Source organism: Poecilia reticulata, chromosome 4 (assembly GCF_904066995.2).
Source record: "Poecilia reticulata chromosome 4, P_reticulata-male-v2, whole genome shotgun sequence".
Classification (NCBI taxonomy): Eukaryota; Metazoa; Chordata; class Actinopteri; order Cyprinodontiformes; family Poeciliidae; genus Poecilia; species Poecilia reticulata.
The window spans coordinates 20317262-20331703 of record NC_088833.1 but is presented as its reverse complement, the minus strand read 5'-3'; the positions used below and the strand labels follow the sequence as shown (position 1 = coordinate 20331703).

At 41.3% G+C, this 14442-nt stretch overlaps 1 protein-coding gene across 1 annotated transcript in view; it reads right to left on the bottom strand.

The window, feature by feature from the left end:
• The window catches only part of glis1b (GLIS family zinc finger 1b), a 73116-nt gene that overhangs the window by 34747 nt on the left and 23927 nt on the right, over positions 1 to 14442 (bottom strand). Inside the window, exons 3-4 of the mRNA XM_008407070.3 lie at positions 3256 to 3448; positions 700 to 2215 (exon numbers count right to left, since the gene is read on the bottom strand). Of these exons, the coding sequence (XP_008405292.2) occupies positions 700 to 2215; positions 3256 to 3448 (1709 nt within the window). The remainder of the gene's footprint in view (positions 1 to 699; positions 2216 to 3255; positions 3449 to 14442) is intronic.

Here is a 14442-nt window from a genome sequence, read left to right as displayed (position 1 = left end):
ACTTGTGAGACAGCTAAAAGTTTAATGCTCCCATTTAAACGGATCAAGTGTAGGCATTGTTTGGTTATGTTTCCCATATGTGTTGGATTTTCAGAATTTCAATCTGTTCTCAAAAACACAAAACAGCAGAGCACTTGTGAAAACAAACAAGACTTCAGCCTTACATAAATTGTGGACTAACAGTGTATTTGGACCAAATCTGTCCTAAGGTTGAGGGAATTTTCCCGTTTGTAAACGGACATGGAGGGAGTGACAGCTTCATGCTGATCTGTAAGAACACTTGTGAAACTGGAGCTCTACCAATAAAAAAGTTGGTAGAGCTCCAGTTTAAATCTCAAATCTATTTATTTTGATGGAGTGGAGGTAACCATGCAGCAGCCCGTGTAATTTTACTTATTTGTGGGGAAAATTATGTTTCGCTATGATATTTTTAACACCGTGCTCAGATAAATAATCCATTTCTAATATTTTAATCTACAGTTAAATAATTGGTGTGTATTTTTCTATAAATACAGTTGTTTTTAAAAAAAACAACAACATTATTCTGAGGATGTAAGCCTCGAAAACCAAAATATATATTTAAGAAAATCTGAAAGGTGACAATGAGGGAACACTCAGCTATTTTAAACATATTGGTCGAACGTCAGACCACCATTTCTGCAGAATGGTAATTGATTGGTTTGTTTTTTGGTGACTCACCATGCACTTGTTGGGTTTCTCCCCCGAGTGGACCCTCATGTGAATCAGCAACTTGTAACGGGCATTGAAGGGTTTGTAGCGGCGAATGCAGCCGGCCCAGAAACAGGTAAAGTCCTCTCCTTTGCGTTGGTCAATGTGGACTTTCTCAATGTGCCTGACGAGCTCCTCCTGCTGCTCGTAAGCAGCGCTGCAGTCGATCCAGCGACACACCTGCCTATCCGTCTGCGCTCCTCCTCTGACTTCTTCGCGCTCCGAGGTCGTGTGGGTGGCGGGGGGGCCTCCGGAGGTTTGTTTTAATACCAGAGAGGAGGCTTGTGTTGTCTGCTGACTCTGGTGCTGCAGTGGCCCCCCATGACTGGGGCCCGGGTATTGGTGCAGGTGATAGGGAGGAGGCATGGCAGATCGAGATGGGTGGGGAGTGAGACGGTGGTGCCCAGTGCGACCACTTAGGTGATGATGGTGGTGATAGTGGTGCTGGAAGAGTTCGTCTTCAGTTGGAGAGAAGTCATCAAGAGGTTCCTGCTTGAGAGCTGCCCCACATCTTTGTCCTCCATCCAACAGGCAACCAGCGTCCGAACTGGAGCTCAATGTCCCTGACATAAGGGCCCCACTCATCAGTAGTCCCAACCCATCCAAGCCTCTCTCTTCACTTTCCTCGGCTGTTCCTCCAGCCCCAAGCCCCCGCAGCATGGGGACCTGCTCCTCGCAAAGCCCCAGGCTCTGCCCTAGGCCTGTCTCCGGCTCCACTAATGACGCCGAAGAAGAGGACGAGGAGGAAGAGGAGGCGGACAGGGACAGGAGGCAGGTGGCAGGTGAGGACAGTTGACAGCTCTCCTGTAGTGACGACTGCTGGGGGCTGCTGTGACGTGGGGGTCTCCCGGCTGCCTCCCGCTGGCAGCAGATAGAGGGTGGGGATGTAGAAGAAGAGGAGGAGGACGACGAAGACAAGCCGGCGCTGCTAGCGTTGCTGGGGGAGAGGTTAGCGCGGAATCCGTTGACGCAGGCAACCATCGACATCTGGGAGGAGGAGCAGATGGCTGCGGTGATATTGATCTCCTTGGAGGTCGTGCCAGTGGCTGATGGGGAACCCGTTGGGGCGACGCTGCTGGTGCCAGAAGCGACGGTGGACTGTGAGGCCAGGGAAAGGCAGCGTCTCTTCACATTGCTAGCACTGAGCAGACGCGCTGAATGATGGGAGCCAGTTGGGGACAAAGCCAGTGGGGAGGAGCCATCTCCATTATTAAAAGGTTGCACCGCGTCTCCTGACACGGCACTACCTGAACAGCTCGCCGTGCATGCGCCGTTACCGTTAGTGCTAGCATGCAGGGCCGCAGCCATATCGTCTCTCGATGCCTCCAAAGCTTGATCTGCCCTACAGGCCTGGAACGCAGCCTGAGACGGGCGTTGAACGCCGGCGGTCTTGTGTCCGATTGAGTTCTCCTGCTTAATCGGGTAAGGGGCAGAGGAGCGAGCCATGTTGGCACCAGGCGGGGCTCTCTGGAAGGCGGAGGTGCTTCTGTAAGGGAGACGCAATATGAGTTGCACTAGTTTTATTTTCGCTGACAGACACAGACTGATTCGTTCTTCTCAGAGCGTTTCGGACAAACCTCATGTTCATCATGGCGGAGTTACAAATGAAACAAAACTGCAAAGTTATGTTACAAATCACGGAGCACAGCCTGTCTATGATCCAGAGTTGTTTTATGAATAACTGAAATAGGATCTTCTTGTAGTGAGAGGATATGAATGAGCATTTAAGACAAAGAAGAGTGAGGCGGGGGAGGTAAGGGTGGCTTCTGAGACCGAGAGGCCACTGGCTAGTGTGTCCATCTGACAGGCTTTGATGACACAAAGGGGTTAAACCCAACCCAGCATTGAGGATAAATAAGGAGTCACCTGTTTTGGTGGCATAATTGCGCCCTATGAAGGGTCGCCGTTTACAATACTGTGTATTATGGTGGGAATCTTTGCCCTCCTGAATGGATAACCCGGGTCATGTTTCCCCATGCGTTGCTGTGATCTCCAACATAATCATTCCTGTCAGCTGGCTCATTATGGATTTTGTCCAAAGCCCCTGAGTGATGTGAGAAGAGCTCGCTTTTCTCCTGTCTGTCTCATGCAGCTATCGTCTTTGTCCCTTCCCCTGAGTTTCTGAGTTTACCAGGGAAGGAAAAGAAAGAACAGAGCTAACGCTAGTCAGGACTGGAGAGAAGATCTGGGAGACCATGTCATCAGTGTCTTTAATAAAAGACTTGGTCAGCCTCTCGTTTTATTCAGAAGCACCTTTACCTGTTTGGCTCTATAGATGATATTGAGAGACAATATAAAAGAATATGACAATATGAGGAATGTCAAAGCTGCCATCAAGAAATTTGCTACGATAATCTTCAAAACATTAAAGACTTGCATAGCGATTAGTTGCATTTGTGTAAATAATGTACAATAACTCGTTGTGTCAACATAATTTATCTGCATTTTATCAGAAATACTATGTTAAAATTAAGACATTCACAACTTTAAATGAAAAAAAAAAGCAAGCAGTTGTGACAGCTTTACCTGCTTCCGTGGTGCGGGCCATCCTGCAGAAGGAGGTCGGATGCTGGTCTGCTGCAGTGGAGGCTCGGGGGGTAGAGCCCTTCTGAATGGCCCCCCGCTGGCAGTGGCAGGCTCTGCCCACATCGCATTAGGGTGCCCTCGGCATCGCTCAGCTCAGAGCTGGCATCCTTCTCCGAGCAGTAGGCCCCATTAACTGGAAGACAAACAAGAGCAAAACTGCTAAAACGGTCTGCTTCAGATCTGATCAGAACGTATGTTCACTATTTAGATAAGGACACCATTCATCCCTGAAATGTGCTGACATCACAGTTTTGTTTCTGCAAAGCAAACCAGCGACTCCATGTCATTGCAAAATAATAATAATAATAATAATAAAAAAACAACAAAAAAAAGCAGGATAAGCAGATATTGCTCAGTCATCTGCTGGCTTTCCTGGAAGAACAATGAGTTTGAACTTGGAGTCAAGCCTTCAGTGGTATGTCGAAATCTTATTATACTGTGTAGGACCTCTTGAGGAATAAACGTTGGCTGTCATATCGGTAACCCTGAGTGATCTATGGAGAGCTTTCTGGCAAAGTGCAACCCGTAAAGTAGTAAGAATCATGCCAGATAGATTCATCACTGCCATCGCTGGAGTACTTTAGGGATTTTTTTTCCAAATGGCAGTATTTTCATTTTGGATAAATAAATGTAGTTTCTGCAGATTCTCCTACCAGCAAACGTGACATAGTTGCACAATTTGTAAATGCTGACCAATTTGCGTACAACGTCTTGCAAAATTGCTCGTATCATTTGAAGTTTTTTGCATTTTGTCACATTGCAACCTCAAATTTCAGTGTACGTCTTTAAGATTTCACTAAAGAGATGATTTAAGACATGTCTGCGATAAGAATTAAAACAATTACCGGTACACAAATGCGGGATTTGAGAATGTCACATTGTTGACTTTGAAAGTAATTCCATTACATGTTTTATTATTCCTAAAGGAAGATTTTGGATTATAGTATCCAAAAAAATAAGACGAGATACTAAAAGTGTGTGAGGAGGAAAAGGTTTAGTGTGTGTGCGCACGCGCAAGTTCCTGTGTGTGTGTGTGTTTGGAAATGCTTGTGGCCGGTAAGTCGATATCCCCACACACTCATGTGCAGACACAGGCCACACGTTCCCTGCTTGAATTTTTAACTCAATTTCACAAATTTAATTTTCTCTTAACAATATTATTCACAATGTTATCACACAGCATGAGCCTATATTGATAAAGTAACTCAAACGCCATGTAGGTGAAAGAAAACAGCAGAAAAAATGCTGGAGAATGATTTAAAAAGAGCCTTAAGAAATAATAATGGATTAAATGCAAGTTTGTGGATTACTTTAGCAAAGACACAAGCATATGAAGAAAAAAAGAGTCAACAATTAGAATTGTATGTTTTGCAACACAAGAAGAAAATGGAAAAAATAAAAGAATCATGGAAAAATAAAAAAACAGGCAGGGAGGGAATGTTTTTAAATTTAGGAAAAAGGGTAGAAAAATTAACAAAAATGGAGAAAATAAGAACATCCGTGGTCATGTTCCTCTAGAATTTTGCAAACATTTTCTTCATTTATTCTATCCACATTCTCGGCATTTGTCTTGTCATGGTTCAAAGCAGAAACACAAAGAGGCAGAGAGGAGGCACGAGCTACGCAAACAGTTCACCATCGCCTGGGGACTGCAGCAACACCGCTGGTTTCACTCAGAGCCGTTAACGGAGGACTTTCAGCCCTCGTCTGTTTTTAAGCAATAAAAATTGTTCTGCTTGGCAAATTCTCTGTGTTCTCATTTTTTTTTCCTTCCCCCATTCCCCTTTTGGCTCGATATTTGCCATTTATGTACAAGTTTATTTCTGTATAAAGGTTTCAAGACGTGCCCACGAGAAGCCAAGTTTTTCTTCCTTCTCTAATAGTCAGGAACAATCAATAAAGCGGGGCAAAGGGGACATGAAGTAGGTCGGAGATCACTGACATTAGCAGCTGCGTTTCATAATTACACATTTACTGCTCGCATATAAAGTAAATAAAAAAGCAACCAAATAAAAAATGCCGACATGAAAAGCGCTTCATCTGACTGCCAGGTGGTCAACGAGGCCTGAACTGAAAGCTATCATTATCGCACAACAAACTACAGCTGCCTCACCTAAAGCACCGCTTCACAATATGTAGGGCATTTCTGGCTGTAGAATATAACTCTGATGGTTTTGTCGGAGCGGGTTTCTTTTGAGGAATAAAAATATGAATAAATCCATTTGGAAATAAACAGAAATGCCGAGAGGTTAATACCACGTTTAATTCTAGCAAGGCAGTGAGAAAGAATCTGAGTAATTTAGAATATCACCAATATAAAGAGATATTTGACAGGTAATTATGAAGAAAAGGGTGATAATCGTAAAGAGGATTGGGTTCGTCACAGACATGCAGAGGTGATCCACCTCTTTCTAATAGATGCAAAGAGGCGACCAAGAGTGGTATGACACTTGCTACTTGTTGCTCATTTAATTTGTTTCCATTTATTTTTAGTATAGAAGTAATTTAAAGAGCATTTTGAGGTTAGCAATGCTAACAAGAGTGCAATAGCCACAATTGCTTTTGGAAAAGTTTCCTTTTTTTTGCCTCTATTTATTTGTGTATACAGATTTCAAGACGTAGAGTAAAACTTTAAGGACGATGTAAGAAAGAAGATTGACCTTCTGTTAGCAAGAGGTCAACTGCTCAGAAAACCTGACTATGTGAGGAAGCGCCACATTATGTGCATCCTTGAATACACCGCTGCTGTCTTTTCCTGCATTAGTTTTATTAGATCAACGTTTCTCAACACTGGTCCTCGTGCCTTTATGTGCTTCCTTTCTCCCATAACCCAGACATGCGTTATAAACAGGAATAAAAAGCACTAGATGGCATGCAGGAGATAAAGCAATCATTTGAATCAGATGTGAGAGGACGTAGGAGTCTAGCCATGAGGACCAGAGTTCAATCATTCAATCAAGTCTGTTTGTGCTGCACATTTCAGCAAATGTGAGCACTTTGAACTGCCTAGTTGCATTATTGTTTTTTATGATTTGAAGAATGTTTTGAATCATAAAAACACAAAATCAAATAAAAAGTCATCAACAACTGAAGCATTACATTTTGCCATGTTTGAGAGACATTCAGAGAAATTCAATTTGTCTTCTGATTAGTGGTGGGACTCAATTAAAATCTTTAATCACGTTAATTGCAGAGTTTGTAATTTGTCGCATTTTAATCAAAAACCATATATTGGCAAAAATAACTAATATTTTCTTATTCATAAACCCTTTTTGCTGCTATATTTTTAATTAAGAGACACACAAGCACATCATCAAAGACATGTATTATGTTGAATTTATTTAGGTTATGAAATCATTAGATTGGTGAAAAGTTTTGATATACCCAATCAAGTTTTAAAATTTTTAAGAAACCCTGACCATCCATGTAATTTCTCTGATAAAAAATAAATAAATAAAAAACTTTGTTAGAAATATGGAGTGTTGTTTCTCACATTAGCTTGGGGGCATCCATGTTTCTGCAACAGGTTTAACATTGAGACGCTGTTTTTAGGTTCGATTATAGGCTAACTCCCTTTTGCACAACTTGAACACAATGACGGTCTTTTCCAGTCTCCCATCAGATTGTGTTGTGAAGCAAAAGTTAACCCTCAGTGGGCCAAGACAGGCAGCTTTGTCATTGATAGCTGTTGTTTTCAGATGCTTCTTGTGTGTCAGATTTAAAGTCAAACCAGGAACACAAGACAAAAGTTCCAGTTCAAGACTTTGGTATGGAAAAAAAAGGAAATTAGCTGTGTTAACATTTTTAACTTAAAGTCCCGGCCCTACTTTTTATTTATCTTTTTTAATCACAACAGCTATGTAGAGAAGCAATAAAAATATAAAAATGATTTATTTAGTATTTATATAGGTTTATATAACTTTTTTTTTGTGAGCTGCTTTGGAAAGGCCATCACTCCAGAGGTAAAAAATCCCTTTCACACCGGTTAATACGACAGTCTTTATTTTAGAGTCCAACACTTATTTTAATGCCAAAACTATATGTACTCAGATTATCCATCATAAAGACACTTTGAGTGTTTAGGACTTTAAAGTCTGAGTGGTAAATGAGTGTTAAAGGTCTCGATTCCTTCCCTTTCGCTGAAAGTCAGCGCTGCAGTGATTTAAGGCTTTGCTACATTAACAAAATCAGTCACGCTCCGATGGAGGAAACGGCATATGGTGGCTTGGATGGGACCCAAAAAGAAAATTCGGTTTATATTGAATGTGCCATGGTAATTCAGCGCTGAGCATTTCATTGTGTGTTGGAGCTTGGTTTGATCAGGAGGTGGAGGGAGCATCAGAGGCCAAGGCGAAATGTGAGACAGGCAGTAGGACTGACAGGTGAAGGGTGTTCGACCAGATGAAAGATTGAGGGACTTTTTTTGGAGATCAAAAGATTGTTTTCTTTAGTTTTCACTGTCTGGGTGGGCTGCCGAGCTGGACCACTTTGAATTTATCAAACTTCAGATTGCTTTTTGGCTGTAGGTTGGGATATTTTTCATGTTATGCTATGGGAAAACCTCAATAATAATAATAATAATAATAATAATCTTTCTCAGTCAACCATTCATGTTATAGCGATGAGAAACTTCAGTGAGTAATGTTTTGATGTTAGGATGCCTGCTTTGTTCTGCTTTATTATATCAAATAAAGTTTTATAAAGAATGGATGCACAAAAAAAAAAAATCACTGGAATCAGCTGTTTTTAAGTTTGAATAGGTTGAATGGTGAATTAAAAACTCAAAGATTAAAAACTTTAAAATCCTAGTTTCATTGGCAACAAGTGGGGTAATCTTCCTCAACGCACCTGCACAGGAACTCCCTCTCTCTCAGTCCACTTCCTGTCAAAAATCTGTGATATTTATGATGCGTTTTTCATCCCAGTTTAGTTGTTTGGAAAGTTTTCAAGTCACAAATTACACGACAGTCGCAAACAAGCTGGTTGACAAGCTTTTTTTTTAAATAAAGAGATCTGCTAGCATTTTTGTTCCAGATATTTGTATTAAAACTGTGAGAATGTTGTGTTTTTACTGCAGGTTATTCTAGCCCACACCTAATTGGGAATCAGCCTCTACACTCTGATTGGTTTCATTTCTAACACCAGCATATACAAATCACCAATTTCATGTTATATAACAAAGCTACTACTTCTTAGTCAAAACTGAACCAGAAACAAAGAAAAACCTTCTTTTTTTTTTTTGGTTCAAATGGTTGTAATTCTGCTGATGGAAGCTAAATTTATAGCAGCATCCAGAAACTGCTAAGCACATCAGAACAAGCAAGGTGGGATGGTGCAACAACATTACACATTTGCAAGCATTCAGGCTCAATTAGGAAAAAAGTATTTAAGGGCGTGGAAAACGGGGATGCAGGATGCAGAAAGAAGAACGGTGAAAAGAAGATGCGAGACAGTGCCAGAAACACCGGCGGCAAGTGTTTCTTTCGGTAAAGGCAGACTGTATACAGATGTGCTGGCTCATCCTCACAAAGAGTCACTGCTGTTTGGCAATGCCAGCTAAAAACGCGCGCACAAATAAGGACTCTATTGTGTGAAATGCAGCCCTAAAAAGAAATGTAGCTCATTTCAGAGCAGGCAAGACACAGTGTTCCTAACATGATGGCTATTAACACCCTGTTACTTCTAAAGTGGTATCTTCCGCTCCATAAATGTCATCACATGGTATCAATTTCTCACCCTGGCTCCTCTCCTGTATAATTAAAGCACCGCGTTCTCTTCAGCATCAGAAAAGGATGACAGTAAGCCGAGGAGTTCAGGAGGAGACCTGAGATTAAACCTGCTTTGTGTTGCCACGTATACTTGAAAGCAGATATTTGCGTACTCTGTTTTAAAAAAAGACAGCTTTTGTTTTTTTTTTGCAGTGTGATAGTAAATCTAAATGTTTCATGTCAGTTTGGATTACTCGACTTATTTTTATTTGCTAAACGTCACAAATGATGAGAAAGACACTTTTATTTTTTCCAATAATAGAAGTTTATATGCATCTTAATATTTGGTGAATTATTTTTTAACAATTTGAAATGGTACTGATGTTGCTTAGGATCATGTTTAATTTAGAAGACCTATTATGTCTGTGTTTGGTCTTCTTAATCAGTGTCTTGAAAAAATCTTCTTTCCTCAAGTTACCATGTTTTGTGAAGTGCACCACTCCCTCCTGCAGTAAAAACACCCCCACAAACACGATGCTGCCATCCCAACACCTCCGAGTTGGGATGGAGGGCAAACTCCCCTCTTTCTCCTCCAAATGTAAAATTGGTCATTATGAACTTGTGCTTCAGCTAAAGTTTCATCAGACATCAGAATTCAACAAAATTTAGATATTTGTTCATGCATACATTGGCAAACTGTATTACAGGTTTTATTTTGCTCATAGAGTAATAATTTCCTCCCAGATTGACCCCTCAGTCCAAACTATGGGACACTTTTCTTCCACTGTGAATAGACAGACATGACTCCGTCCTACAAGCTTCGGCAGCGTCTTCACAAGCTCTTTTGTTTATGTCCATGTTGTGACACAAGGAATCAATTTGTTTGAGGTATTCCCATAAGTGACATCCACAGGTGTGCCTCCATTTAGCTGAAATTATTTGTGAATCAGGAAGCTTATAAATCCATAGTGTGTGTCGACTGCTGACTCTGAAGAAAGTGATACAAAAAATATATTTTTTAAATATTGTCTTTTTTTTCTGGCATTCTGGAAATTGATATAAGGTTGACAATCCTAAATGACCTAAAACCTGGAAAAGTTTAGTCCGATTTAATCTCAAACAGACCACATGTGTCGTCGGCCATGTGTCTTTTTACGCACCACATGCACATTTCTGATTCGGCTACAAGGGAAGAAGTGCATTAAACCAGCACATTCACATGAATGAAACAATATATCCATTTATGTATATCACTGGATAAACATGGTTATTTGAGAATTTGTTTGATTGTTTCTCTGGCAGCGCCGGTGTTCCAGTCAACCTCTGACATGCCTGATCTGACGCAGTCCATTCATCACGCTTGAATGTTTTTGTAAAAAAGAAAGAACACATCAAGCAGGAGAGCAGCTCACGACGTTATGAAACTCAATCCATCAGACCTGTGAGTAGAAACGTCTTCTTAATCCTTGTCCTGCTGATTAATGCAGCTACTATGACGACCATAGGAAGCTGAGAAACGAGACAAAACGCAGAAACAGTGAATGAATGCACACCTGAAAGTTGTGACAACGAGAGCCCGACTCAGGACTTTAGAGGAAAAGTTTGTGGTCACTTCGATTGCAATTACACAGATCGCAAGGCTCAATTTGCATAACTGCATTCATTTTCACATCAGAGATTACTGCCAGGGAGGCTGAGCTGTAATTGTACACCTATTCCCGCTGCCTCAAGGGCTGATGATCAGAATCGACTATGAGTTCGGCTGTGTTGTGCCTTGGCTAAAAAGACTCCCTGACCTCAGTGACTAATAAATGACTAATAAAGAGCAGACATGTGTCTCCAATCTAGGAGAACTAAACCCCTGTGGAACAGCATGGCTATTATCCCGAAATATTTTGTTATGACTGCATTACCATACAAAGCATTCCAAGCCATACAATACTGAAGAGCCCCGACCGCATCCTCCTATTGTTATATGTTGCTGTCTCCCTCAATGAGGCTTTCCTATTCTCAGTCTTTCTGCTGTAATTACTTCCCCACCGACAGAGAAGCCCGCCATCTGATCAGCAGATGCTCTGGACAGCATTATTAAGTGTAATTGGTGGTAATCTGGAGCGATTTTTTATTTTGGTGACACATCATTTTCTATAATTCTCGCCTCTCCCTTTTAAGTCACCTAAGCGTTGTGTTAAGTGCCAGAGTGAGACCGCACTTGTGCCAACGCTTAATGCGTTCAAGTCTTTGGAGACATGCAGGCCCCAATGAAAAGCAGATGTGAAGATGGATGGATGCTTTAAGAGGAGGAAAGGGGAGCGATCGGAGGTGTACGGCACTGTACAGAGGGTTGGGGCGTGGGGCATGGGGGAGGGCGGGGGTGCCGTTAGTCGGTACGTCTGGAGAGTGATGCATACATCTGAACTCAAGGTACAACGAGCTGCCAGAACCGCAAGACGAATGCCTCTGGAAATCCTGGGTGACACTTCAAATGGCCCCACTTTGGCTCCATAAATCAAAACATTCAGCACTTAAAAACTGATAATAAAGATCATTTTATTCCCGTCTGCTCCGAACAACAACAACATCTGCCACAGCTCTTCTCTCCCATCATGAGACAGGTCAACACGCATACTACGAGCATGGCTGCAAGGACTTTGTCTCGGGATGACACGGTTGGTGCGCCTTGTCCAGTGCAGATGTTATGCATTAGCTCCTAAAGCCTTCCCCGGCTTCTCTGAATCTCATAACTCATGTCTATATTTGTGTCTGTGGTATAGTCCCGGAACTTATTTGTTTGCTTAGTAATGGATGTACGATTAAAACCCGAGGGCACGAGTAAATGAAAAATAACAACGTCTAGGGAGAAAGCGCCTCCGAAAGCAGGTGCAGAGAGCGAGAAGACGGGGGGAAGAACTCTACAATATTACTGCTGGAGCACAAAGATATGAGTGTTTTTGTAGCGGGGTTATACGCCTGAGAACACATGAGAATTTTGATAAGGATTAAATTAATTTGTTGTGGCTGAATCTCGCGGCTCAGAAACTTGCATGTCAATTCCTCCTTGTTTTCTCATGGTCTGCCTGGTCATATATTACGGTGACCTTTAAAAGTGTTTATGTCACAATATGTCACATTACAGCCACAAACCGTCACTGCAATATTGTGAAGTAGAAGAAATTTAATTGATGGTTTTCAAAAATTATTAACAAATAAAAACTTAAAAGTGCGGTGTGCTTTTGTGTTCGGCCTCCATTACTTGTACAGCTAAATGGAGAGGTTAGGCCAGGGAGAGCATTAGTTAAAGAAGAAGCAAAGGGGGCCATTGCTACGCTGCAGGAGCTGCTGATATCCACAGGTCAGCATCTAACATGCAGGACAGAAACCTGGCATGTATGTGGGAGTGTTGAGAAAAAAAGTCATCGTTGATAGACAACCAGAAAAATTCTGACTATCAGATTTTCACAAACCACTTGTGGGATACTGTAAACATGTGTTATGCTGGTCATAAATCTCTAAATCCAAATTGTTTTGTGGGGGAAAAAGAAAAAAAACATACCTAACCATTTCAATCCTTATGATTAAACATGGCTTTGGCAGCATTATGCTGTGGGGATGCTCATCCTCAGGAATAGCAAATATAGTTGATTCATTCAGGGCAGTCCTGGCAGAAAACCAATAAGAAGCTGCAAAAAAACCTGAGACTGCAAAAAACCCAAGACTGGGATGGAGAGAGAACCCTAAATTTACAGCCAGAGACACATAGAGTTTCCAATAAAGTATACTTTGGTTGTCCTAGTCAAAGTCAATAAAAAGTCCAGACTTAATCCAGGTAAAAACCAATGACAAGCCTTCAAAATTGCTGCTCTCAGACACTTTTCATCCACTCTGAGTGAGACTATGCTACTTTGCAGACAGGAATGTGCCAGAAATTTCACTCTCTAAATATAGAGCTGCAAGTGATATACTCCAAAAGAATTGCATTTAAATGGGGAAACATAAATGCACCCCACACTTTTCAGATTAAAATGTTCTCAAAATGAAAACAGAAACCTGCAGTTTTTTTCTGTCCGTCTCACTAATATGCACCACGTTATGTTGTTCCATCTCATAAAAATAGATTCAAGGGAGGGAATACTTTTTGTAAGGTGCTGCAATAACCACATTTCTGCAGCCAAATATACAGACTCAAGCTCAACATACACAATTATCACCAAAATTCACATTTAAGATTCCTCTGAGACAAGCAAAACCTGTTGGCTAAAACGCAATATGACTTATTAGAAAGTGAGAACAGACATACAAACAGTCCTCTATGTGGAAACGACTGGTCCACACCCAACAGCCCCAGTTTGGAGACACACTGATGAGCACAGGGGTTGGTAAATAATCTCTCCTGCCTTTTACAGAATGGGAGCACCTGGTGGGAAATAGGGGTCCAACATTAAAAAAGGGTCTTCAAATGGAGAAGTGCAAACCACAGTCATGAACCCAAACAGATAATTGGAAAGTAATAAACCAATCCACCACCAACTCCACTGATCCACCCCTCCCAGCCCACTCCGGTGCCAGACTCTGAGCCCGCCACATCCTAAGAGCAGCACCTTTAACACAGCAAAGAGAGAGGGGGACACTGGCAGCCAAAACACAAACACAGCAGAGAAAGTGTCACTGGGTAGAGGTGGAGATCTTTCTCTTCTCTGCACAGCCTGAAAGTGAATCTCGCAGTAAAATGTCACAGAAAGCAGCAAACCAATCACTTTACTGATTAACATAATTAAAACTTTACACTAGTGCTTGTCACCACCTGGTGGTGGCACCTCGACAGTGTTGGTGTTTCAAAGTCTATTGAAATTGAAGTTTTAATGCTTTACTTCACTTTTGCAACTGATCTTGTATTGTATCAGTAACTGCAGACCTTCAGGTGCAATAAGAGGATCATACTGTAAATACTAAGAAATAGAGAACCTGTTTCTTTAAAACACCTCAATAAAATTTGTATTTAAATGCTTATTATGCATATACAGTGGCTTTTAAATTGTACACACTCTTGTTAAAATGCAACATTTTTGTAACGTAAAAAAAAAATGAGGCCATTATAAATAATTTCACACCTATGTCCACTTATAACATATTGTCTACAATTCAACGGTAGAACAAAAAGAACATGTAAAAGGAAGTTGCAATGACCTGGTTGCATAAATTTGCACATTGTTGAACTAATATTTTGCTGAAACAGCTTTTGAGTCATTTTCATTTTCTACTTTGAGTAGAAAGTAGAAAATGTACTTCAACTGTATTGAATCCGATTCATTTGAAATAACATTCCACTTTGCTAGTAGGATTCTGTTTTCTGGAAGACACGACACATCTGAAGGATATCATACAAAGCTATCAGTCAGGAGAAGAACACGAAAGGTTACAA